The sequence below is a fragment of the Phycodurus eques genome, chromosome 17 (assembly GCF_024500275.1).
Source record: "Phycodurus eques isolate BA_2022a chromosome 17, UOR_Pequ_1.1, whole genome shotgun sequence".
NCBI lineage: Eukaryota > Metazoa > Chordata > Actinopteri > Syngnathiformes > Syngnathidae > Phycodurus > Phycodurus eques.
This window is the reverse complement of record NC_084541.1, coordinates 9,155,061-9,181,692: the sequence shown is the minus strand read 5'-3', so window position 1 is coordinate 9,181,692 and position 26,632 is coordinate 9,155,061. Positions and strand designations below refer to the sequence as shown.

Genomic DNA, 26,632 nt, shown 5'->3' with positions numbered 1-26,632 from the left:
TGATTATTGTGGTTGTACGTATGGGATATATATAAGCACTGTGTGTTTTTTTCTCATGTTTATGTTACCTTACTTTGCTACATATATGGGTCAAAGTATTTGACAGTCCCCTCCTTGAGCCGTCACCTTATTTTGGTGGAGGGGTTTGTGTGTCCCAATGATCCTAGGAGCTAAGTTTATGGCAAACAGGTCCTAGGCGAGGGACCAGACAAAGCACGGCTCCAAAACCCCCTATGACAAATACAATTAATGGATTCAGGTTTCCCTGGCGCGGGTCACCGGGGCCCCCCTCTGTCCCTCGGGAGGTCCTGTGGGGGGTGCTTCGGGAGTATGGGGTACCGAACCCCCTGATACCGGCTTAGAGGGGGTTTGGTGGCCTCAGTATTGCATCTCTGCTTTTTGCAGATGATGTGGTTCTGTTGGCTTCATCAAGCCGTGACCTCCAACTCTCACTGGAGCAGTTCGTAGCCGAGTGTGAAGCGGCTGGGATGAGAGTCAGCACCTCCAAATCTGAGACCATGGTCCTCAGTCGGAAAAGGGTGGCGGGCCCTCTCCAGGTCAGGGATGAGATCCTGCCCCAAGTGGAGGAGTTCAAGTATCTTGGGGTCTTGTTCACGAGTGAGGGAAGAATGGAACGGGAGATCGACAGGCGGATCGGTGCAGTGTCTGCAGTGATGCGGACTTTGTATCGGTCCGTTGTGATAAAGAAGGAGCTAAGCCGAAAGACGAAGCTCTCGATTTACCGGTCGATCTACGTTCCTACCCTCACCTATGGTCACGAGCTGTGGGTCGTGACCGAAAGAAAAGCGGTGAAATGAGTTTCCTCCGCAGGGTGTCCGGCCTCTCCCTTAGAGATAGTGTGAGAAGCTCGGTCATCTGGGAGGTTCTCAGAGTAGAGCCGCTGCTCCTTCACATCGAGAGGAATCAGATGAGGTGGCTTGGGCATCTGTTTCGGACGCCTCCTGGACCCCTCCCTGGTGAGGTGTTCCGGGCACGTCCCACTGGGAAGAGACTCTGGGGACGATCCCGGATACGCTGGAGAGACTACATCCTTCGGCTGGCCTGGGAACGCCTCGGGATCCCCCAGGAAGAGATGGATGAAGTGGCTGGGGAGAGGGAAGTCTGGGCGTCCCTGCTAAAGCTACTGCCCCCGCGACCCGACCTCGGATAAGCGGTAGAGAATGGATGGATGGTATTAGACAGTCGAGTATGGTGCAAGGCAATTCTACACCACTACAAAATACAATATAACCACATCCCCAATAATAAATATTGATATACCTCTCTAACGGTGTCAATCAAAAATGAGCAATGTACATATTATATTTATAAAGGCATAATGTCTTTGGGGCTGCACGGTGCTCGACTGGTTAGCACATCTGCCTCACAGTTCTGAGGACCGGGGTTCAAATCTCGGCCCCGCCTGTGTGGAGTTTGCATGTTCTCCCTGTGCCTGCGTGGGTTTTCTCCGGGCACTCCGGTTTCCTCCCACATCCCAAAAACATGCATGGTGGGTTGATTGAGGACTCTAAATTGCCCTTAGGTGTGAATGTGAGTGCGTTTGTTTCTATGTGCCCTGCGATTGGCTGGCGACCAGTTCAGGGCCTCTCGCCCGACGATAGCTGGGATAGGCTCCAGCACGCCCACGACCCTTGTGAGGATAAAGCGGTACAGAAAATGGATGGATGGATGGAATGTCTTTGGGTGAATTGAAATGTGCTATCTTAAAAGGTTACATATTAGCTTTTGACCAAATGCTAATAAATTTCAATTACAGTAATATGATTGTAGATGTACCTAATGAAGTGTCTGGTGAGGCATAGGTCTTATGTATTCACCCAATACGCAACATCACAAAAGCACATTAAACTAGATCCCTAAAAGGTGGTTTTGGCCTATGGCCAAAATACCAAAGAAATTGAGGACTGGATTTTCTTGTTAATCCGTCAATGTATATCAGAACCATGATCAAATATCAAACATATGATCTTCCGGAGAGAGCATGTTTGACTGAGGTTGGATGGGAGAAATTTGCATCTTTTGTTGGTCTTTTCATTTTGAATCTGTCAAGAAGTTGTGATGTCTTTTTTCTATAGCATTTTTCCTTAAACTGATCTGGAGCCAATCACACCAGTCCTTTGGGTGAGAGGTGGGGTACACCCTGAACTACAGGCACCAACCAATCACAGGGCACATATAGACCAATAAGAATTCACAAACACATTCAGTTTTAATTCAATGGGGGGTGGGGAGTTGAAACCACATTCACACCGGTTACATCCTCCCCCAAAAAATCCCTTCCACGTGTTTCCATACCTGTAAATTAGGGAGGTGATGCTGCAACTCCTCAACATGACCACGAGAGGACGCCAGAGATCAGAGATCAGGCCGTGCGTCGTGACGTCACGGGGGAGCGTAAGGCGCCCGCCGACTGGTGCGTGTGTAACTCTCCGTGCCACGACTCGCCGTTTGTGGTCCATCTTTGGGAGGGGAGCTCTAGCACTACGACGAGTCCGACGAACGTGATCCCCGAGCAGAGGCCTTCTTGTGCGGCGTGTCCAGTCAGCTCATCCGCTGCACACCGTCGATGCTTTGAAGGGTACAAACTGGTAAGGTTTTGTTTAAGGAGATACCGCCTGGAAGGAAATGTGCTTTGTTAGTTCCAACGTCATTTAATTGCACCGTGGCCTTTAAAAAAAACCGTCCTAATGTGCACCCTAGCATGTTAGGCTTTGCGGAGTTCACCCACATACCAACTAATACACGGCCGAGTGTCACGCCTGAATGCGTGCCCGCGTGATATTTATGCCAAACTTGGCTGCAGCCCTACATGAGTAAAAGTAGTCCAGGAAGTGACACACGAGCAATATGGCGTTGCTGTTTTCATAACGGCTGGAAAAGAGACCCAAATGCGAAAATAGCCCAAATAGTTCGAAAGTGCGCAATTCGTTTTGTGTTTGCTTGTTTGATTTTTCGGGCTTTGGATTCAGATGAGCGAAAACTAATTTTTAGACATTTCTGCCTTGTCATTGGAGTGGCTGTTTTGAACCAAACTCATTAATTTAAATATATTCTCACGAGGTGCGGCATAAAGATCAATAAGTGAAAAATGGTCCATTCTGTACAAAATGAATGTCAAAGTTGCCTCTGTTTTGCTTTCAATTATAATAAAAATAGTTGAAACCATACTAATGCTTATTTATTTTTATTAGACATAGACATTTGTATTATTCTCGTTAGGTATTTTATACTGATTTTAGTTTCCCCCCAACTTCTCACTTGTCAACCTACCATCAACCTACAACAAAGCAGAGAGATGTCGTCTGCAAATTCATCTTTATTCAAGTCTGCGTGCATCGCAATTCAATACCGGGAAATAATAAATCTAATGAAATAGGACATGATATTAAAACTAAACTATCTTGTTGAGGCCTTAGATGAACGAATATAGAACAAATTGCAATGTCTTAAACTGTTACTTAATGCAATCATTCACGTTTTGTAAAATTCTGACCAATAGCTCTTTTTTTTTAAATTACTTTTATTAATGCCAAATTTTCCAACTCAATGTGATCATTTTTAATTTAGCACATTTCCAGTAAAACAGTTGTCTTTGCATTAATATAGACGCATACATATTTGACTAATGCATGGGGTTGAATTGTCCTTTTAATTATATGTTGGTATATATATTAAAACTTTGATGGACATACTGAGAATGCTTAAGTTGTTGTTATTATATTCCGCTATTTTTTATTTGTGTGTGTTTGCAAGCTCTCTCTGTCTCTCTTGAGCTATATATATATATATATATATATATATATATATATATTTGTTTTTATTTTAAAGATAGTAGCAAACAAGACAACACTAAAATACAAATTCGGGAAATAACTATTGCAATTTTAACCATTCTTCAAAAGTTTCTGGATTATTATGCAGTTTGCTGATAAATAGAAGTGAATTATTTCCACATCCAAAATAAGGCGTTCTACGCCATTATTTTCTTTACTTAAATAATACATATAGTGAAATGGCTCTGCAAAGTTTGGAAACGTTTGAGTTAGGCCTTTGAAACTCAGCTAAAGAATAAAAAATAAAAATACTACTTGCATAGCGATACATTTTTCATAGAAGAAAACGAATGTAGAAAGTTAGCGTTCTTCCATTACATGGTTAATTTACATTACGGCCTGTAGATGATGCTGTGAGCGGCCACCGTTGCCTATAATTGAACCAATACATAACCATTTACATAAGCACTGTAATGGCGGATGGAAGCAGAATCATTTCATTCTTTAATGTAACTAGAAAAAATATATATACCTTTTACTGTGAGAGGTGTTTTTCTTTAAAATACCCCGAACATCCTTATAATGGACTTACCTATGGACAGTTACCTTTTCGGGACCACCACTTGACATCATAAGCATTTTCAAGTATTAATAAACATTTTAAAGTACAAATAATTAACGAGTCATAATCATTTTGAAGTGGACGCCCGCTCCAAACAATTTGTTTTAAATTGATTAATTATTTAAAACATATATATATTTTTACATGCATACATAATATTCCTGATGATTATTGCAACTAAGTCACAGCGTGTGCTGCATCCTAATAGTCCAAGAAAGTAAGGTAAAATGTGTTATTCATTCATATTCAATGAATGAGCTTGACTTTTTAACTTACTGTACAACCTGTAATATATGAGATCAAAGGGCTGCTGAATGAATACGTATTTCAAGAAAACATCATTAAAAAAAGACTATTCTTGGAATGAACGAAAATATAACTTTCAGCATTAAGAGAAATATAAATATTTAATAGGTAAAGTAAAATAGGACACGGTTTCCCTTGAAAATTAGCTGCGGTGGCAAATGCGTTTTAATTTGCTTAATAGCATAATTGCCCAAGCCATTTTAACTTACGGTCAAAGTATCAATAAAAAAAAAAAAAAAACATAATACCAATGTGCTTGTCAAAAATTCTCATTAAATATTTTCTTGTTTGTGGAATTTGTTCTTTTTCTCTCGTTTTCCGAAAAGGTTCAGAAATTACTTATAGGCAATTGTGCTATATATATATGCTTGTCATCAATATTTGAAAATTGCTAGGATTAGTAATTTATTTGCTTGTGTATTCAAAATTTTAGGATGAATTAGATTTCAATTCCCCTGTTATAGCACAAAGTAAGGGCTTTTCATATTTAACCTTTTTTTTTTTTTTTTTTTTTAAAGTCCCTATTATCATCAGTCCATTTCCGGCTAATCTATGTATAATCAATGTTCTCAAGTATCACTTTGATTGCTCACTGATTGTGGACAAAAGTGTAATATTTGTCATTTACTTTCCCTGTGAGCTGAGGTATATAGAATGTACTTAATTTGGGGAGAATTATTAACTAATTTGAATTCCTATTCGTAAACTGGTTATAGATGTTATTTACAGTACACTAAGATTTTTAAGTCATTAACCTAATAGCATAATTGCCGAATCCATTTTAAACTTCCTGTCACAATAGCAATTTTCAAAAAAATAATAATTCGTATTCATAAACAGTGGGTATTGTGGTTATGATTTTATGATTTACTGTGCACTGCGTGCTACAAGTGTCATGAGTCATTAAATAGCGTTAGCCTAATAGTATAGTTGTCATTTTTAACTTCCTGTCACATTAACAATAAAAATAAAAAAAAATACCAATGTGCTTGCTCTAGGTCTGTTTCACTTTGTCTCTGCAGGTCATGGTAATCCGCAAAGGTTGAATTGAGGCAACTGGGACTCTTTATTAATTGAATGCGTCGAGGTGGTGGTTGTTTTTAATCCTCCTTTCCCCAAAACTTTCAAATACGCTACTATGCTAGGCTAACGATATTGCATTTTAGGAACAGAGTCTCTTTATACACAACTTTATTATCAACGTGGGGTGAAAAACAGTTGACAAAAAAAAAAAAAAAAGTGGAAAACCAATGAATGAAATACGTGTCTGTCCCCCCCCCCCCCCCCCCCCCCCCTTATTTGAAGAGGCCAGCGCTCTTCTGCGGGTCCACGTCGTGCTCCTCATACACTAAAAAGAAAAAGACGCAAGCCAACGTCACATACATAAGACACTTATGCACGAGAAAGCGTTTCGACGATGAAAAGGTGCTTGTATTCGCAACGGACTCTCTCTGAGCCACAAACGTTACATGCGCTTGACAGTACGTGTCAAGAATTTTTAACCTGCTGAGTAGCAAATTGAGGTACGTTGTTTGGTTTTATTGTTCGCTGTCACGTTGTTTTAGTCAACTGATGTCGCTCCATGTGGTTCATCTACGGTCTCCTGTGCGTTCTGACATTGCAGATGAAGCTACGTTGCTTGTACTGGTTTAGCCGTGTTTGGGTTACATTTTAGCAGATGTCAGTGGTAAATACCGTATTGTACTGACAAACGTTAGCACTTTTAAGCATGTGCCACTTGTAGCTTGAAGACAGCTGAGTTTACCTCGTTCTCGGTTAGTCATAGTTGGAACTGTCATTTGGAAAGAAAGAAAAAAAAAATACGTCGCGTTAAACCATTCGACGCCATAGCAACGCGTCTTCTTCGAAGACGTGTGGCTATAATTCGGCAGCACCGTCAAGACAACGTTCCTTAAAAGCAATTACTGCGTGACACTTACTGTTAGTATTTGCCGTAGCCATTTTTAAAGTGAAAGTTCCTCTCCCGAGTAGGTCAGGTGACATTTCAGCTGCTAATGCTGACATAGATTTCAACTATACCTAAATCACGTCTTGGCACAGAATTATGCGTAAACGTTGCCGCCATGTTGAATGTGTCATTTGCTGCTTGTCGATGTACCAACCGTTTTACACTCAGAGGCATCAACACAATATTTAGCGAATAAAATGTAGATGAGATGGCACGTTTTTTGGGGTAGTTTGACTACTTTCTGCAAGCAAATGCTCTGATTCTCAACTGTATTCAGATTCTAAATTTTGTTTTCTTTTTTTTGGGGGGGGGGGGGGGTGGTTTATAGTACATAGATGTACACAGTTCCCACATGGACCATAGTATAAAGTGACAAGAACTGTTAACTTCCTTGCGCTCAGCCACTGATCTACTCAAATACAGTGCAATTTAGGCTTTGGCTAGCAGGCAGACATCATGGCAATCAATATGCCTTTGGCGGTACAGCAAACTCGTTTGAAACAACATTTAAAGATATGATAGGGCTGCAACTAACACTTATTTGAATAATTGATTAATCGGTTGATTTTTTTATTTTTATTATAATTAATCCACTGCGATTGGCTGGCAACCAGTTCAGGGTGTACCCCGCCTCCTGCCCGATTATAGCTGGGATAGGCTCCAGCACGCCCCAAAACCTAGGGAGGAGAAGCGGCTCAGAAAATGGATGGATGGATTATTAATCCATGAATTGAATTAAAAACATTTTAAAATTGATATCCCTCCATTAAAAAAAATGAGACATTATTTCAAATTGATAGTGCACAAAATGCAAAAATAAAATTATTATTATGATTCAGTCACTGGTTTGGTCCGTGAGTCAGAAAATAGCCAACACTTATGATCACTGTTTTCCAAAGCAAAAGCAGATGTTTGCAAATGTTTTATTTTCATTCAACAAAGATAATCAGACGGATTTCACGGAGAACATAAATCTGAGAATATTTTTTGTTATGAGGCTGAAATTCTGAGGATTTATACAATTTTAAGTAATAAAAGTTCTCCAAAGTTAACTCACAGTATTTGGTCTTTTATCGGCTGAAACAAAAATGTTAAATTTACTCCCAACACATACAGTGGATATATAAAGTCCACACACCCCTGTTCAAATGCCAGGTTTTTGTGATATAAAAAAATGAGACAAAGCAAAATCACATTAAAACTTTCCTCCACTCATGTGACCTATAACCTGTAAAAACAAGGTAAGGTGACAAGGTAAGAGGGTGTGCACACCCTCTTATAGCTGGGGATGTGGATGTTTTCACATTAAAACATTACATTAAAAATAATAATAATAAGTTAAAAAAATACACAATTAAATAAATCAATTACATCCAAACTCATGTTAAATGGCAGTCAGCAGACACACCATTTTAAGTGGCTCTGATGGTACTTGGAAAGCTAAGTATTTTTTTGATATGGTACTTGTGTGTGAAAAGTTTGAGAACCGCTGTACACTAGTACACACACTAACGGTGATCTTAAAGACCCTGTAAAGGGACAACAAATGTCTTGTAAATTTAACACACCACAGGAAAAAAACTATTGTTAACAAGCGTGACACATCTGAATGAAAAAAAAATGCCTTATATGTAACATAAAACTCCAAAATCATGGAAAATAGAGCCCACCTTCCAGATGTCGCCATGTGCGCTGAAACACCACCTGCTTGACCTTCACGTGTCAATCATATACATTTGTTCGTACAGTATATCCTGAAGTGTCTGTATTCAGCTAAAGACTGAAAAGGTGTCTAGCTGTTTGACAAACAGTTAACGTTCCCTTAAGTGTCTATTATGTGGGGAGCCACACACACACAGAGCGAGGCGCTGACATATTGGATGAGCCTGCCGCAGTGTAGCAAGCTCGTTAGCTCGCGGGATAGTGAACATCGTAAACGGGTAACTTTCCCTTACGTGTCTAAATAGAGACACAAACACAACAACACAGTCAGGTGCTGACATGAAACAACCACGCTGTTAGCTCATTATATGGCTAGCTTGTTAGGTTGTGGGCTAGCAAACATAATAAGGTATCGCTGTTGTGTGGATCCATGCACAGCGCATGGAGCAAGGCTGTGGAGTATTGAAGGGACCAAATGCCGGTCCACCCGTCCGCAAACCCACTACCAGCAACTATCGACGAGCAGCTCGTAGCAGGCTAATTCGCAATGGAGCAGTCCAATTTGCCAATTTCTTCTCTGCATTTAACCCATCACAATGAACACATACACATGTTAGTGGAACACCCTGGAGCAGGGGGCAGCTGAAGCGCCTGGGGATACACGTTAGTGGAACTAGCTGAAGCGCCCGGGGAGCATTTCGGGGTATCAGTTTCTTGCTCAAGGACACCACAGCTGTGAGTCTGGGGGATGTTGGTGGATGGTCCAGTCGGGTTCTTGAACCTATGTCCCCCACGGTGGCAGGCGATGATCTTAACCATTGGGCTATGGCTGCCCCTAAATGTAAATAATATAACTCTTAACCATTGGGCTATGGCTGCCCCTAAATGTAAACAATATAACAGCTTTTGTTAATAGTTAATTTTCAAATACTTTCTTGGGATCCATGGTTTGAAGAATGTTATTTTGCCCCAAAAACACGGGAAATGCAAGTACACAACCCCAATGTATTGTCCCTAGGAAATCAGTGGGAATCATTGGTTGCCAGACATTGTGTGGGAGGTTGGAAGTGCACTCGATTGATTGGGTGGGGTCCTCAGCCGCCGCGGTGCGGCCACAGCAATTACAGGACACTTCTGTCAGTCTTTGTGCATGTAACACTTCTGTCAGTCTTTGTGCATGTAAAACTGTGTCAATTCACTTGCATGTATCCGCAGGCACACACCCCTAGGACTCTTTCACTGGGTGTGGGGGTCACGCACTTACTGCGACAAATAACTCATGAATATGCAAATCGCTTGTGTATCCCCTCACTTACACTCTCGTCCCGTATACTTTTATAATTTACATAATTAATCCAACCACACTTCAGTTGTACAGCCGGGTTCATGACCCTTGTCCTGCATGCTTCTTCTCCTGTCTTTGTCCTGTTCTATCTTGTCCTGTCCTTCCCACACAGGGTGTAGCACTACAGCCCCATGCAACACTCGTATTTAATGTTTCATTGTTGTAGATAATGTAATGATTTACTTCTCTCATCCTGTTAACAATTAGTGCTTTCGTCTTTTGTCCTTGTTTCTCTCTCCCTTCTAGAAACTTTGTTCTGTTCGAGTGATCAAGTCTTATTTTCAATAAACCTCAATTATAATACTAAGAAACCACAACGGAAGCTTAAAACCTCCACTGTGACACAGTAAAACTGTTCTGGCATAAAAGGGATACACATTTTTCATTCTGCTTGACCTAACAGCCGAACAGAACAAAAAACAAAAAAAAAACAAAAAAAAAAGAAGCACACTCGTTACTCGAAATTGGGGTCGTAACTCAAAACAAAAAAAAACAAAACAAAAAAATATGCCAAGATGAAGGCTTGTACCTCGAAAATCTCATAAGTCGGGTCACTCGTATCTCAAGGCACCACTGTATTTAGAATCAAATCACAAACATGACTTTACAAGGTCTTTACTGATATCAAGGATCCTGAATATGTAAATGCCCAAACTTGCCATAGTTCAGTCCCCTGGCTTTCATTAATTTATTTGTGGCAATATGGTTGACGAGTGGCTCAAATCTGGGCTTCAGCCTTCCTGTGGGGAGTTCTCCCTGTGATTGCAACAGGTTTTCTCCAGGTACTCCGGCTTCCTCACACATTCCAAAATATGCATTGAAGACACTTACTTGTCTTTAGGTTTGCATGTGAGTGTGAATGATTGTCTGTCCAATGTGCCCTGCAATTGGAGGGCGACCAGTCCAGGGTGTACCCTGCCTCTGCCTCAAAGTCAGCTGGGATAGGCTGCAGCTTATGAGGGTACAAATGGGTAATGGATGGTTTACGGGCAGATGTGACACATTCAATATGGCGGAAGCGCCAACCCGCTCAAGGCGGGCTCTATGTACAGTATTTGACGTCTCTGAATGCTAATTACTCCCTCTCATTTTTTTTGTGTACCTTTCGGCAGATCTCGCGAGAGCTGCTTCCCTGGCTGTGACTGGTCGAGTCTTTGCGGTTAGACTGAGGGAGAAGGCAGGCAGGCAGGCAGGCAGGCATCATGGCGGACAGAGACAGTGGAAGTGAGCAGGGAGGAGCAGGCACGGGCCCAGGCTTCGGTTCCATGCACTCGGCGGCGGGAGGGGCGGGCTCGGCTTCCGGCCTCCAGCACGAGACTCAAGAGCTGGCGTCCAAGCGGGTTGACATCCAAAACAAACGCTTCTATTTGGACGTAAAGCAGAACGCCAAAGGCCGCTTCTTGAAGATAGCTGAAGTCGGGGCCGGTGGCAACAAGAGCCGCCTCACTCTTTCCATGTCCGTGGCAGTCGAGTTCCGCGACTACTTGGGGGACTTCATCGAGCACTACGCCCAGCTGGGTCCCAGCAACCCGGGCATGGTGCAGGACGAGCCGCGGCGAGCGCTCAAAAGCGAGTTCTTAATGCGGGAGAATCGGAAGTACTACATGGATCTAAAAGAGAACCAGAGGGGGCGGTTCTTGAGGGTCCGGCAGACCGTCAACCGGGGGCCCGGCTTGGGGTCCACGCAGGGCCAGACCATCGCGCTCCCGGCCCAAGGACTTATCGAGTTTCGCGACGCTTTGGCCAAACTTATTGACGATTACGGCGTGGAAGAGGAGCCCGCGGAGCTGCCCGAAGGCTCGTCATTGACTGTGGACAACAAGCGCTTCTTCTTCGACGTGGGCTCCAACAAGTACGGCGTGTTCATGCGGGTAAGCGAGGTGAAACCGACCTACCGCAACTCGATCACGGTGCCCTACAAAGTGTGGTCCAAATTCGGGAATACGTTCTCTAAATACGCCGACGAGATGAAGAAGATCCAGGAGAAGCAGCGAGAGAAGCGAGCGTGCGAGCTGGAGGAGGAGGAGGAGGAGGAGGAGGAGGTGCAGGCGGACGATGGAGACGAGGATTGAGACAAGAGTCGTGGAAATAAGAAATCTAACCCTCAACTCTACTGTATAAAAGAAATAAATCTAACTGTAACGGTTTAACTCCAAGGGAGCATTACCCACAATATAAGAAACCACCACAAGCTGACAGTTCTGACATGTTGTCACTCATCGCTGGATGTTAGCCCAATTAACCACCATAATACAGTAACTTGGCTGCTAAACAAAGTAATAACATGTTTGAACATTGTTTCCTACTTGAAAAACAATATTGAGTCTTTATTTCCCTTATTAACAGAGTAAAATAACTTTTGTACCACTTAAAAAGCTAAAAACAAAAAAAAAGTGTTTGCAATGTTGAGATCTGAGAGTAAGCATTTCCTTGTCATGTAAGCTAATAACTTCAGCACAAATGAGATATTTTCGTTTGTTTTTTCCAAAACCAAAATTGAGAAAGTTTATAGAACGGAAAAAAAGGTCACATGTATTCGCCATCTTATTTACCTGTGACTGTTTACACACAAATCAAATGAGGGCTAGGCCTACTTTGGAAACTGGTTAGATGTCATGCAGTTTTTCAAAAGGAACAAGTGCTCTCTCTATGTTGTGCAATATGCATTGCATCAAAATCAAATCAATATTGGTCAGTGGTTCTTGACGTGTTGTCCGAGGCATTCAAAGACGTAAACCTAATCAGTTGAAATGGTTGCCATGCAAATGGATCTATTAGACTTCCGTTGTGTGTTGTTGTTAATGCAATGTGTTGGGTTCAAAGGTACTAAATGCATTATAATGAAATAACATGTAGCAAATGCAGAGAAATGAACAATTGGCCAGAACATGGTTAAAAATGTCTAAATGGTGCCAATTTAAGGCGTGCTGTCGCTGCATGTTTGTCTGCACTTAGTCGATTGCATTGGTCTCCCAAAATATTGTCTCAAGGACCCTTCCATATTTTGCCTGTATTGCACGAAAGCTCAACTCCTTGAGTACTGAGTGATGTCCATCCAAAGGCTTGGTGATGTAGTGAAAGTCAAATGATTACCATCACACTACCGGGGGAGCCTTTAAGTAAGGGTGCATGCCTGGGCCAAGGCTCCAGTTTTGTGACCACGTACCCTTCCTGGTGGGCTTCAGTTCTGGTTCTGTAAAATCCATCGGTGGGAGGCTAATATGGACACAAGCCCTTTTTTACACTGCCTGTAAAAGCTGGCATTTTTCTGCCTTTGTTCCATGTAACTGTTCTGTACAAACGGTACAGAATGGGTCAGATTTCAGTGAATATTCCGCCTACGGAGGTCGTATCAGAGCCATAATAGACGGGATGCTGCCTGTGTGGAAGGCAATGCTGTCACACCAAGAGTGTGAAACTTGACGTCCATCGTTCATTTCCACTATGTTGTGTTGAAAGCAATTGTTGCTGTCTGACAAGTGGGGCGTGTCTCAAAAGTCACTAAATGCTTCCTTTTTCAGGTCTCATTGGGACAGACGTGAGGCCTTCGGCATTTGACAGCTTAGGCTTTAAACATATCATTCCCTTGCTCAAGGGCTTACAAAGCGACATTGGAGTAGCACGGCAAATTTGCCGCCTGGCAAAACGCTTTTGTCCCAGACTCCAGTTCAGTGCCAGTTTGTTAAAATGCTTCAGGTAACTTGGGATGCTCAACAACCTGAAACTCTGTACATGTAACGGGTTATCACTCTCCAAAGCACTGGCTAAATCGAGATTTTGTTGATGCCAAGTTCCAGTTCATCCCTCTAGATAGACCTTGCCTGGCTTTGCGCGAATGCCTGCTCTAGAGGTTTAGTGTTTTCAACCATGCTGCGAGTAGCAGGCCCCCTATTTTGAGAGACTTGTCATGGGTAGCGTAAATTCTACTACGCTTTGGACCATTGTGATGGCCCGAGAGGTTCTCAAACTGGTGCTGAACTACAGTCTGGCCAGAAAAACTTATTGCTAGGCTACGCCAATGGGAATGATGATCTGCTTAGAAAAACTGCAAAGCCTAAGCTGTGAAATGGTGATGGCCTCATGTCTGTCCAAATGATACCTAAAACAAAATGGAAAAAAAAGTGAATAGTGACTTTGGGACACCCTGTATTTTATACCAAACGTTGGCATTTCGTATACATTTATCTGATGCCTTGTAGCTGTGGAAAAGGACACAGTTGCGGCAATTTCCTGCCTTCACTGGCTTTTGTGTATTTACAAAGGCAGATAAATGTCAGCGCTTCTGTTACGGGAATTTTGCGGGATTACTGTGTAAAAGAGGCTTAATGTTTCACTTTAGATTGTTGTTGGCCCCATATCTTCCTGGGGGGGTGATATATTTGGGCTGCCACACAGAAAACAACTGGCTCTTGTCCAGTTCTGTCGCATCTCATAGATGTGTGATAGCAGTTTTATAAACTCTTTGCCAGTCACGTTAAGAGAAACTGGCAACAATCAGATCTATTTACCTCAGCATTGAGTTCAGTGTTTGCTTCCGTGATGTTTAGATTTGACTGGAAACCAGCAAACTAGACTGTCCTTGACCACCTATATATGGTAAAAGCTTACTGGGAGCATCCTCTTCAGCATATAAAACAACCTGGTGCCTTACACACTCTGCATGCTTACACGCTGGCCTGGTGCTTTGGATCGCAAGTTTGGCTTCTTTTCGATGACCGTTTTCTTCCATTTTTGTGTCTCGGCCCAGACTCGTGGTGCTAAAAAAAAAAAAAAAAGAAAGGCTTTGTCCTTCTTCCATATACCTTCATCGCCACTCAACATTATTCCCCAGCCATCCAGGTATCGGCCTACATGTAAACATGGAAGGGGAGGAGGGTCACCTCGATGCAAGATAATGCAGAAGAGTTAGCACCAAGCACATTATATAGCCAGAGGAGCAGTGAGCTGAAATTATTGGAAATAGTTGTTGACAAGCCTCCATTGCCGCTCCTCCCCCCTTCACCTGCCTCTTGATATGCTCTGGCTTTTAGGAAGTCATGTATGTTGTCAGTCGCTCAATTAATGGGGAGTAGCGCTTTTTATTTCATTTTTTTTAGTTTTTACCTTCTCAGCGTTATTCCACTTGTAACTTTTGGAATGTTTTCGCTCACAAAAAAATATATCTATTTTTTATGTGCAACATTTCATGACTGTGTGCAATATCGTATGTGCCAATTGTGGCAATATATGTATATCAATTAAAATATATGATTACTATTTGAAAAGATGTGGCTGAATTCCATGTTTATTTCTAGTGGAGGGGTTGTAAGCAGGGGTTGTAAGCAGGTTATTTGCACTCCCCCCCAAAAATAAACATCTGTATTGGAGGGGGATGGAGGTCGAACAAAGGTCATAACAGCCACTGCGTCAAAGCAGTTCACAATAACTTGAAACAACACTATTGCAAGAATGGTAACAAACGATGAAGGAACAACACTTTTGAATGAAAAAAAAAAAAAGTAAACTGAAAACTCCTTTTTAGCTCAAGCTAACAAAAGGTGCTTTAGTCCAGTCTTCATTTCCAGTTTGGTGAACTGTCTTTAGTGGTTGTTGTTTGTAGCACTTTGCTTTCCCATGCAGGTTCTAAAATGCCTGAACAATACTTCATATAAGAATGTCATTATCTCTCTTCATCTTTGTTTTGATACATGAGATATTGCGTATGTATATTTGACAAAATTTTAGTTTAATTTTGCCCGATAAAGAGAATCTATATTCAAAATATGTATTTTCATGTTTCTTGTTGAAAAAAAAATACCAAAATGTCAACTATTCACTGATGGGGAAAAGTGTGTTTGATTTTGATGTTGTATTTGTCCACACTGTCTGACATTTACATCAATACTAATGACTAAAGCTTAATTTTACAGCCTTAAAAATACGATATTGGTGACATAACATCGGACAATTACCTGTGTCGTCGTCTTATAGAGAATTCTAGTACTGTATGTGTCATAACAGGCTGTAAAATAAAGCATTGATCTCTGATCTTATGATGTTGCGACTTTAATTCTTGTGCAGAACAGCACCTGACGACCTAACAGATTTGTAAATCGTAATCTTGCTCACAAAGATTACTTCGCTCAACAGTGATTTGGATTGGGGTTGCCCATATCTAATACAACAATTTTCTCCAACTACCCTTCATCACTGTACATTGCACTGTAAGGAAGTTAGTATTTGTGCACTCCAAAGAGTAAAAGTTGTACACCAATTAATGAAGAGGTACTATTGAGGTGAGTTCTGTTCTGCCAATTTTGTCCTTCAGCCAGAAGGTCAGTTTGATCAACACAACGTGATACAACTGCTGATGCCATGATATCAGCTAATAGTTAAAATTACTATATTACGTTTGAACATGATATCAGCTAATAGTTAAAATTACTATATTACGTTTGAATGAAAGAACGTTCTACTTCATGTCCCCATGTTAATGTTGCTACTGCAACATGTTCAGTAGCATGCTTTTGTCTTTTGGAGTGACGTAATTCACATAAGCTTTTCTCGCATTGGCCATTAGAGGGAGCTGTTTGTTTATAAATGCCGGGCACGAAAAGGCTCCAATTGTATCTGTCTGCAGTGTGCAGCCTTCTCCGTGTGGTTACGCCCACTCGTATGGCTGTGAGATGAGATGATGTACTCGCGTGATTGGTAGTACAGTATTGAAGAATTTTGTGGTGTAGAAATGCTCTGCATCGCACGGAATGTTGGCTGCTCCATGATATTTCCTTTGGTGCGATGTGAGTTTAATAACACATTGTAGAATGCCACAACTGGATCTACTGCCCTTTTTAGTTGAACTAGTTTTTAAGCATAGCGTCGCCTGGTGGTTAACACATCTGCCTCACAGTTGGGAGGTCGGGTGTTCAAATATCGGCTCTAGCTCTTCTTGTGACCTGGTACTTGGCCCACATTCCCAAAACATTCACATACTTCGTTCAGTAAATACTCATAAGTAAGTGGAGTGTGAATTGATGTTTTTCTTTAATGGTGTCGTTAGTCCATATGTGCCCACGTGTCTGACGACCATTCCAGGGTGTAAGCCCGCTACTTGCCCAGTCAGCCCAATTGTATCTGCAATGTGAGCTGGTATCGGCGCCAACTCACCTGCGACGTCATGAGGGTTAAGTGGTTCACTTTGTCAGTTTGGTGTAGCTTTGTCCTTTTAGAGCCACCGTCATTTCGCTTGAGAACGACAATACGGAAGTGAGTCAAAACAACTCCCAGCCGGCGCGTATATATTAGCAACATCACGTCTGGTTGTGATGTTGTGCATCAGTGTCTGTACTTTTATACACGCACGTTCACATTACATAACAACATGAACGTCCGTCAAAGAAAGAGAAAATTTACCGTTTCCGGACTTTGATGGCTGACCGCAGCCATGGCGACTGTGTGTGTGTGTGTGTGTGTGTGTATACACACACATATATATATATATATATACACACACACCTTAACACAAAAAAATATGTATGTATGTCATGTTTGGTGTTTTCCAAATGTCTTGGTGTGGTTTTCTTTCTTCTTTTTTCAAATAAAACTGACGTATGACTGATCTGTTTCAAGAGCAAGTGAGACAGACAGAATGCGAGAGAGACAATTTGAGAGGAAGCGAGACAACTGAGAGAAAGGCGGTTACAAGGAAGGAGGGAGGGAGGGACAGCATGGAATGCTGTGATGTCATCAGCCAGTCATACATACAAAGACAAGGAGGCTCTCTTGACTCTCAGCTTACTTAGCATACTCTGTTGTGGAGCAGCTGTCTACATCCTACTGTGAGTATCTCAGCCAACTCCATTTTAACTCTTCTTTTTGTTGTTCCTTCTTGCTTTCTTATTCTCCTTTGCTGGGCTTCCATGTGTGCACACTAAATTGGTTTATTCAACACCATCTGGGCTCCACCGGTTCTCTGTCTTGCGACAAGCTTCCTTTCCCTCAAAGTGTGTTGTTGCCTGTGTGGTAGGGGTAGCCATTGCTTTCCTCCCTGCTGTGATTTTGGGGGTGGGCTGATCCCTTTCAGGGTCCTTGTTAAGAGTATCTGAAACGCTCTTCCACTTTTTTTTTTTCAAGCCAAAACTTGATCACAAGAAGGGGATTCTCGTGGGAGTTTGGGTGTGAATGGAGCCTGGTTTAGAGAGAGGGAAGAAGGAAGGGTTGGTTGTGTTTTTTTGTGTGTTTTTTTTTATGATGACAGAAACAGTTCCATTCCTTAAGAGTCTCCTCCCATTCTGGGCAGAGTGTCAGTTTGGATTTAGCCTCTCATAACTGACAGGAATGAAAGACGTCAAGAAGGCTTGTCCTGTTTTCTTCTTTGTACAGATACTCCAATGATGACAGGAAATTGACGTGTGTGGGAGAAACTGTCCACTAAGAAAAGTGATTTTATCCTGTCCTCTTCAAATGTGTGAGGATGATCACTTGTCGCGATTTGTGAAGTTCCTCCAGAGAAGCATCCTTCAGGATTTTGGCACATCAAAATGTTTTGAAAGCATGAAACTATAAAAGCACGGCTGTTCACCTCTGGAAGGAGAAACTCCCTCCCTGCACCGCCTCAACCAGGTGGAACCCCCGACTGACCCGCTGTCTAAGCTGCCAAATCTGCCACCACAATGCTGCAACAGATCCTAAAGGACATGTACATCGACCCCGATGTGCTGGAGGCTCTTAACGAGGACCAGAAAAAGACACTGTTCCTGAAGATGCGCCAGGAGCAGGTGCGGCGCTGGATGGAGCGTGAGGAGAAACTAGAGCGAGAAGGCGAGAGGAAAGAAACAAAAAAAGGTAACAATTCAATCACGGCCTCATCGCTTTTGCATTCCAATTTAGGCACATATTTTACATTATAAAAATCTCACAGCCCACCATCAAACAAATGTGTCACAAAAAGTATACTGTATAAAGTGAACTAATGATGATCTCGTCTCAATTTACTCACAAATGTATTTACTCAGTTTGAAATTAGGGCTTGTTTAGTTGAACACAAAGCTTGTATGGTTTTGTATGAATGGCAACAGTTGGCTACACAGGTTACCTTCTGCCATCTAATGGAGGAACATTTAATACTTCCGCCTGTTACTGAATGTTTCAGGCATAGGTAGATGACCAAAGACGCATTATTTCTTATAAATAAAAATAATGATTTTTGGACCTGACAAGCTCTCAAAGCACATGAATGAGCCACAGGAGTGATTGGGAATCATCGGTTTAAGGCATAACTCATGTTCACGCAAGCAAAGCGCCATCTGTCCACCTTCTTGACGTTTACAATCCAAATCTCACGACAACGTTTGCAAAGTTGTTTTCAATCAACTAATAGAGCAGCCCACGAGCTGTGGCCACAACGCATACATTCACCATGACACATTTAATGCATAGATCTCATGTTCGCTGTCATCTCAACAGCTGTTTGCCAACTCAGGCACAGTGTTTATCCCGAATCCATTTGGCCAGTTTTAAGTTTCCTCACAGACAAACTTACTTGAGCTTGACAAACTCCAGCTGCTCCCTATTAAACTAGCGTGAGCCATTTCAGACACGGCTACGTCGTAAACTTGACTTATACACTTAAAGACCCCTTTTATACAAATTTATACTTTGCAAGACCGTTAAGTTTAAGGGTACAATACTCAGTTATATTGGAGCTTCTTTTGCCAACATTTTTGAAGACTACAATCCATCATGCATCACATTTTGACACCCAACTGTTTCCATCCGCTGTGGAATGGTTTCCAAAAAGCTCAGTGATGACAAGTACTGCATTTACATTGAAATCAGCATAATTCATGGTTAAGGGGCTCATTTATTCACGCAATTTTGACCTGCATGTGTCAATCGGACTCTAAAGATACTTTTATTGTGGCTAAATTGCTCAAAAGATTTCATTCATTAGCCAAGGTTGCCAAACACTTCACAACTTTGGCTCTTGTCTTTATCATCTTTGCTTTATTCAAAACAGAGAAAGAAGGATGTTGTTTGAAGGACAGTTCTGGCTATCAGTTGAGTCTCTCGCAAGAAAAATGGTATGAAGTTCTTTATTATTGGTTGTTTAGCTATGCAGTGTCAACAGTACATGAAGAATACGGAAAATCACCACCCAGTTTTAAATAATAATTAGAAAGTGGACATAAAAAGTTGTCAAATAACAGTAATGATGAATCGCAGTAAGCGAAAATGTAAGTTGTCTATAAATGAGATCTTAAAAAGTCAATCAACTTCTATCCAACCTCCTTATAATTCACATACAAATTCACACCTTCGATACAAACCTTAACACCAGCCATTAAACTTTTACAAATAGTAAAAAAAAAAAAAAAACATTTATATAGAGGCCAAAAACCTTGGCTTTGTTCTTTGTGTGATCTCTCTCTATGTGAACACATTTTATTCGGTTTAAGAATCAAAAAAGTACTTTTTTCAGGTTTAATACTTTACCCAAGAAAAATTACAGTAATCATGTTGTACCCAGTGACACATTGAGAAATCGTATGTGATGAAAAATGATGACAGGAAAAAAACAAAAAAATCCCCACAAGCGTAGTAAATGAAGTCACCCATAATTGCTTTCTTTACACAACTGCAGGAATGGAAGAAGCAGGCTGTAACTCACAAGGCTCCGCCGTGACTTCAAACTGGTTCGACTGCATTTTCTGTCTGCTGGGGGAAAATGTGTGGTGGCATAACGCTTGGTCATGACCAATCACACAGTTGAGCTCTGGGCCCATGATGCATTTGGTTCAAATGTTAAACGGGTTCATGAACTGTGACTGATACAGTAATGTGAGCTGTCTCTTTGGGGCTAATAACAAAGCACTTCCTATTTATCAACCTTGGTGCAGTGAGAAAGAAGACAACACTTTCTGTCACTCTTAAATGAGCAATGTTGCTTTCAGTAGGTTGAATGAAGACTCCAGGCTTCTCCAGCATGAGGTCATAGCTTTACTCTAATTGTGAAAATGGTGGATGGTTCATCTCGCTGGGTAAAATGGGAAGTGAGCCAATGCTTGAAACAATTAGCAGGAGGAAAACAGGAAGTAGACAGGAAAAGTATGTGTTTGAAACACAAAAGACAGAATTCTGCTTAGCTTAGCGGGGGAGCTCACATAAATGCACAAAGGGAAGCTCGTGTCACATGCTGCTTTTGGGCTATTCTAGTCATGGGACTTGTGAACTGTGATGCTGTGCAGGCAATCCATGTTTGCGTTTGTGTTTTAGCCACATGATCCACAAGCGTATTGGGGGGGAAAAAAACTAAAAACAAGAATGGCACTCAGTAAACTCACCGACTTCCAATGACAAACTGTTAAGCACAGTGTCAAAAATGAGAGGAATACTATACTATTGTGTGTGTGTTTGCCAGTCTGTTGAGTTAAACTGCGACTTCCTGGTTCATGAGGGATGACAGAGTAAACAATGGACAGTCCTCTGGCTGCCTGAAGAGAGTACTGCACAGCAAAAACCTGTTATTCAGATCTGCACTAAAATGTACAACCCCAATTCCAATTAGGTTGGTACGTTGTGTTAAAGCATCTGTGACACACTGTTACTTAACACTTTGGCGATATCTGCCCCACTCCAGCTTCATCTACACTGGTTTTATAATCTAATAAACACATGCATTTATCTATGTTCACCACAGTTTATTATAAGACCTTCTTATACAACCCCAATTTCAATGAAGTTGGGATGTTGTGTTAAACATAAATAAAAACAGAATACAATGATTTGCAAATCATGTTCGACCTATATTTAATTGAATACACTACAAAGACAAGATATTTAATGTTCAAACTGCTAAACGTTATTGTTTTTAGCAAATAATCATCAACTTAGACTTTTATGGCTGCAACATGTTCCAAAAAAGCTGGGACAGGGTCATGTTTACCACTGTGTTACATCATCTTTTCTTTTAGCAACATTCAATAAACTGAGGACACTAATTGTTGAAGCTTTGTAGGTGGAATTCTTTCCCATTCTTGCTTGATGTACAGCTTCAGCTGTTCAACAATCCGGGGTCTCCATTGTCGTATTTTACACTTCATAATTCGCCACACATTTTCAATCGGAGACAGGTCTGGACTGCAGGAAGGCCAGTCTAGTACCCGCACTCTTTTACTACGAAGCCACGCTGTTGTAACACGTGCAGAATGTGGTTTGGCATTGTCTTGCTGAAATAAGCAGGGTCGTCCATGAAAAAGACGTTGCTTGGATGGGAGCATATGTTTCTCCAAAACCTCTATGAACCTTTCAGCATTAATGTTTCCTTCACACGTGTGTAAGTTACCCATGCCATTGGCACTAACACAGCCCCATACCATCACAGATAATGGCTTTTGAACTTTGCGTCCATAACAGTCCGGATGGTTCTTTTCCTCTTTGGCCCGGAGGACACGACGTCCACAATTTCCAAAAACAATTTGAAATGTGGAGTCGTTGGACCACAGAACACTTTTCCACTTTGGATCAGTCCATCTTAGATGAGCTTGGGCCCAGAGAAGCCGGCGGCGTTTCTGGGTGTTGTTGTTAAATTGCTTTTGCTTTGCATAGTAGAGTTTAAAGTTGCACTTACGGATGGAGCGCCGAACTGTATTTACTGACATTGGTTTTCCGAAGTGTTCCTGATCCCATGTGGTGATATCCGTCGGTTTTTGATGCAGTGCCGCCTGAGGGCTCGAAGGTCACGGGCATTCAATGTTGGTTTTCGGCTTACATGCAGTGATTTCTCCAGATTCTCTGAACTTTTTGATGATATTATGGACCGTAGATGATGAAATCCCTAAATTCCTTGCAATTGTATGTTGAGGAACATTGTCTTTAAACTGTTCGACTATTTTCTCACGCACTGTTCACAAAGAGGAGAACCTCGCCACATCTTTGGTTGTGAATGACTGAGCAATTCACAGAAGCTCCTTTCATACCCAATCATGGCACCCACCTGTTCACCTGTGGGATGTTCCAAACAGGTGTTTGATGAGCTTTCCTCAACTTTCTCAGTCTTTTTTGCCACCTATCCCAGCTTTTTTGGAACGTGTTGCAGCCATAAAATTCAAAGTTAATGATTATTTGCTAAAACAATAAAGTTTATTAGTTTGAACATTAAATATCTTGTCTTTGTAGTGTATTCAATAAATATAGGTTGAACATGATTTGCAAATCATTGTATTCTGTTTTTATTTATGTTTAACACAATGTCCCAACTTCATTGGAATTGGGGTTGTATGAGTTATTCGCTAGCCCATGTGCCACCCCTTGACAAAGGGTAGCAGAAATTAAATTTTTGCCACTGAACTAACCAGCTAGAAAGTTTTGTTTAGTTTTTTGTTTAATTATCTTAACTAACTAACCAACTAACTAACTAAAAGTTGGACACACACTCCACAATTTCAGTTATTTTTAAACTCAACTCACACTGTATGTATTGTGACAGAAAGTCAAAGCTATCGAGTGAAGCGCTCACATTACGTTGACTGACTACACTGAGCTACATAGTTACCGCTCACACTGTAAATTTGAGTTGTTGCTTTTACACCTGTGTGCTGTAGATGTCAGATGCTGTTAAATTTGTCAACTGTCAAAATAAATCAAGAAGATCTGTGGACCCTGAATGTTCTGTTAAAATCAACTCCAACGACAAAGCAAAGCGCTTCTCATATCTCGGTGTGCCATAGGACGTTTTCAGGGATATATGATGTTTTAAGGCTAATGACACCTGACCAGTCTTGAAAGTAGCCCTGGTTAGTCAACCAACTCAGAATCAGACTTAAAAATGGCTCATTTGCACAGTGCGTGCTCAGTTTTGGTAACTAAACCACTACAAAGTTTCATGGAAATCCATCATCAACTTGTGTGTTAATAATTCATTTAAAAAAATTAATACATCAACCAACAAACAGCAATGAAATAAAAAAAAACCTTTGCACTGCAGAAGGTGAAAAGAGAGGCATTCCAAACACTTAATAAGCGCATTACTTACTTCACTACATGAAAACTATTCTACTTTCTCTCACTATCTGATCCAATTTTTACTTTAAATTTCTGTTCCCACAGTAATTTACTTAACCACACCGACAACTGATAGCGATGTGCATGATTATTATTACTGCAAAATTATCTGACTGGCAAGATCAGCAACAAAGATAAATAGAATTGGGTGAATTTATTTTTCTTGTCTTGTTACACATTTGCTTGGCCACTTGTTGCTCAGCACACTTGATGGGGAACAATCACAGAGTCATCGCCACATGGCAAGTTGCTGTAGTGGTCCCAGCTGCCCTACACAGACAGACACAAATTAGGATTATGCGGATTACAGAAAAGTTTTTTTATGCCTGAATTGCTGCTATTTATTAACTATAAGTAAAAACTGAAAAGAATAGGGTAAGGGTCTTTTTTCCACCGTGTGCCGTATTTTGAATGTAGTTTCCTTAATATAAAACGGCTGCAAGATGCTTTATGTTGGTGAATTTTTGTTGTAGGAAGGAATTATCATCAGCTATCAAAAATTGTCACGTCAAGTTTATTTATATAGCCCTTAATCACAAAAGAGTCCAAAGAGCTTCAGAGGCCCACTGTTCACAGAGATGGACAATCTGGCCTGAACGCCTCACCTGGGCAGCGAAAAACTCCCAAAAAAACATTTTGGAAAAAGGAAGAAACCTTCAGAAGGGATTGATGGAGGCCTCCCCCTTTTCAGATGACCAGGCTGCAATGGATGCCCAGTGGGCAATATTAATCACATGATGTGATAAATAAATGCTATACAATGTTAGTTTAAATAGCATGAGAGTCCATTTGATGAAATTAAGCAGTGCAGGTAGACGCCTCCTGAGAAGTGGTCCTCTTCAGGTCTTGTTGCGGTCAGATGATCCAGAATCCTCCACAGCTTCAGAAACAGCCTCACTTTGCTCATCACCACATAGCGCACTCTCTGAGCAGAGAGGGGAGAAGAGAGCATGCAGTTGGACAGACCTTTATCCAGATGTCAGGGGTGAGGCGGTGTAAGAGACTAGTTGCAGACTAGGTGTGGTTTAATCAAATTCAGGAGTGTAAAAATACATTTTATGTCAAGATATAAACATTTCTACAGAGGTAGCCGGTCTAATTTCCATTTTCCAATTTGCGCTTAAGATGCCTATAGGATTGCTTAAGGTCTCAGATCTCACCTCTGAACCAGGGTGTAGGTTTCTTAGTATGCATTTTTATTTTTACTGCTAATGTGCTTGGTGCACTTGTCATTTGCAGCAAGGCTCAAATTTCCCATGCAGCTTCTGTCACGCACCTGACAAAGGCGCCTCATTGCTGCTGTCAGTCTAGTATGTGTCTTGTTTATCAAATTGGTTCCAACTATTGTGTTTTCGTAGTGCTCCTGGTAGGGCCAGCCAGCAAGAATGTGATCCACAGGATAGGCTGGCAAAACCAGTTCACCATGACATACTAATTTGAAGCCAACGATCACTCACACTGTCAAACCTGCGTCAGCTGCTTCACCACTCATACTCCTGAGGGAGCTTATACGTCAGCGCCAAGCTGCATAATTGGCTGTCAGCCAACAGCAAGAGCTGCTGTTTAGCTCTGTTAAACTTTGGAAAACACAGAGCCTACAACTGAATGTGGGGACTTTGAATGTTGGTACTGTGACAGGAAAATCTCGGGAGTTGATTGACATGATGATTAGAAGAAAGGTTGATATATTGTGTGTCCAGGAGACCAGGTGGAAAGGCAGTAAGTAGAAGGTTAGGGGCAGTGTATAAAGTATTTTACCATGGTGTAGATGGGAAGAGAAATGGAGTCGGGGTTATTTTAAAAGTAGAGTTGGCTAAGAATGTCTTGGAGGTGAAAAGAGTATCAGATCGAGTAATGAGGCTGAAACTTGAAATTGAGGGTGTTATGTATAATGTGATTAGTGGCTATGCCCCACAGGTAGGATGTGACCTAGAGGTGAAAGAGAAATTCTGGAAGGAGCTAGACGAAGTAGTTCTGAGCATCCCAGACAGAGAGAGTCGTGATTGGTGCAGATTGTAATGGACATGTTGGTGAAGGAAATAGGGGTGATGAAGAAGTGATGGGTAAGTACTGCATCCAGGAAAGGAACTTTGAGGGATAGATCGTGGTAGACTTTGCAAAAAGGATGGAAATGGCTGGAGTGAACACCTTTCCAAAAGAGGCAGGAACATAGGGTGACCTACAAGAGCGGAAGTAGAAACATGCAGGTGGATTGCATCTTGTGCAGGTGATGTAATCTGAAGGAGGTTACCGATTGTAAAGTAGTGGTAGGGGAGAGTGTGGCTAGACAGCATAGGATGGTGGTGTGTAAAATGACTCTGGTGGCGGGGACGAAGATTAGGAAGACAAAGCCAGAGCAGAGAACCATGTGGTGGAAGCTGAGACAGGCCGACTGTTGTGCAGCTTTTTGTGAAGAGGTGAGACAGGCTCTCGGTGGACAGGAGGAGCTTCCAGAAGACTGGACCACTGCAGCCAAGGTGATCAGAGAGGCAGGCAGGAGAGTATTTGGTGTATCCTCTGGCAGGAAAGGAGAGAAGGCAACTTGGTGGTGAAACCTCACAGTACAGGAAATCATACAAGGTAAAAGGTTAGCTAAGAAGAAGTAGGACTGAGGAGAGGCGTAAGGAATGCATTGAGATGTGACATAGGGCAACAGTAGAGGTGGCAAAGGCCAAACAAGAGGCATATGATGACATGTATGCCAGGTTGGACACTAAAGAAGGAGAAAATGATCTATACAGGTTGGTCAGACAGAATCAGAATCAGAATCATCTTTATTTGCCAAGTATGTCCAAAAAACACACACGGAATTTGTCTCTGGTAGTTGGAGCCAGTCCAGTATAACAACAGAGAGTCAATTGACAGAGAACACTTTTGAGACATAAAGACATTGA

At 41.6% G+C, this 26,632-nt stretch overlaps 2 protein-coding genes across 5 annotated transcripts in view; both read left to right on the top strand.

Moving 5' to 3' along the window:
* Positions 1-2,460: 2,460 nt before the first annotated feature.
* Positions 2,461-15,696, top strand: puraa (purine-rich element binding protein Aa). 2 transcript variants are annotated; one of them, XM_061703081.1, is made up of 2 exons: positions 2,461-2,609; positions 10,811-15,696. In XM_061703081.1, exon 2 carries the CDS (start codon positions 10,901-10,903, stop codon positions 11,768-11,770), a length of 870 nt encoding a protein of 289 aa, XP_061559065.1. In that variant the 5' UTR covers positions 2,461-2,609; positions 10,811-10,900; the 3' UTR covers positions 11,771-15,696. The 2 variants fall into 2 exon arrangements, with proteins under 2 accessions (XP_061559065.1, XP_061559066.1); XM_061703082.1 differs by lacking the exon at positions 2,461-2,609 and adding an exon at positions 6,183-6,245.
* A 1,659-nt stretch (positions 15,697-17,355) lies between these two features.
* Positions 17,356-26,632, top strand: part of zgc:100829 (uncharacterized protein LOC445149 homolog) — a 33,909-nt gene continuing 24,632 nt past the window's right edge. Inside the window, exons 1-2 of one of the 3 annotated variants that reach the window (XM_061702651.1) lie at positions 17,356-17,515; positions 18,060-18,521. In XM_061702651.1, the coding sequence (XP_061558635.1) occupies positions 18,350-18,521 (172 nt within the window). In that variant the 5' untranslated portion in view covers positions 17,356-17,515; positions 18,060-18,349. The remainder of the gene's footprint in view (positions 17,516-18,059; positions 18,522-26,632) is intronic. The other 2 variants (XM_061702652.1, XM_061702650.1) reach the window with 2 other exon arrangements.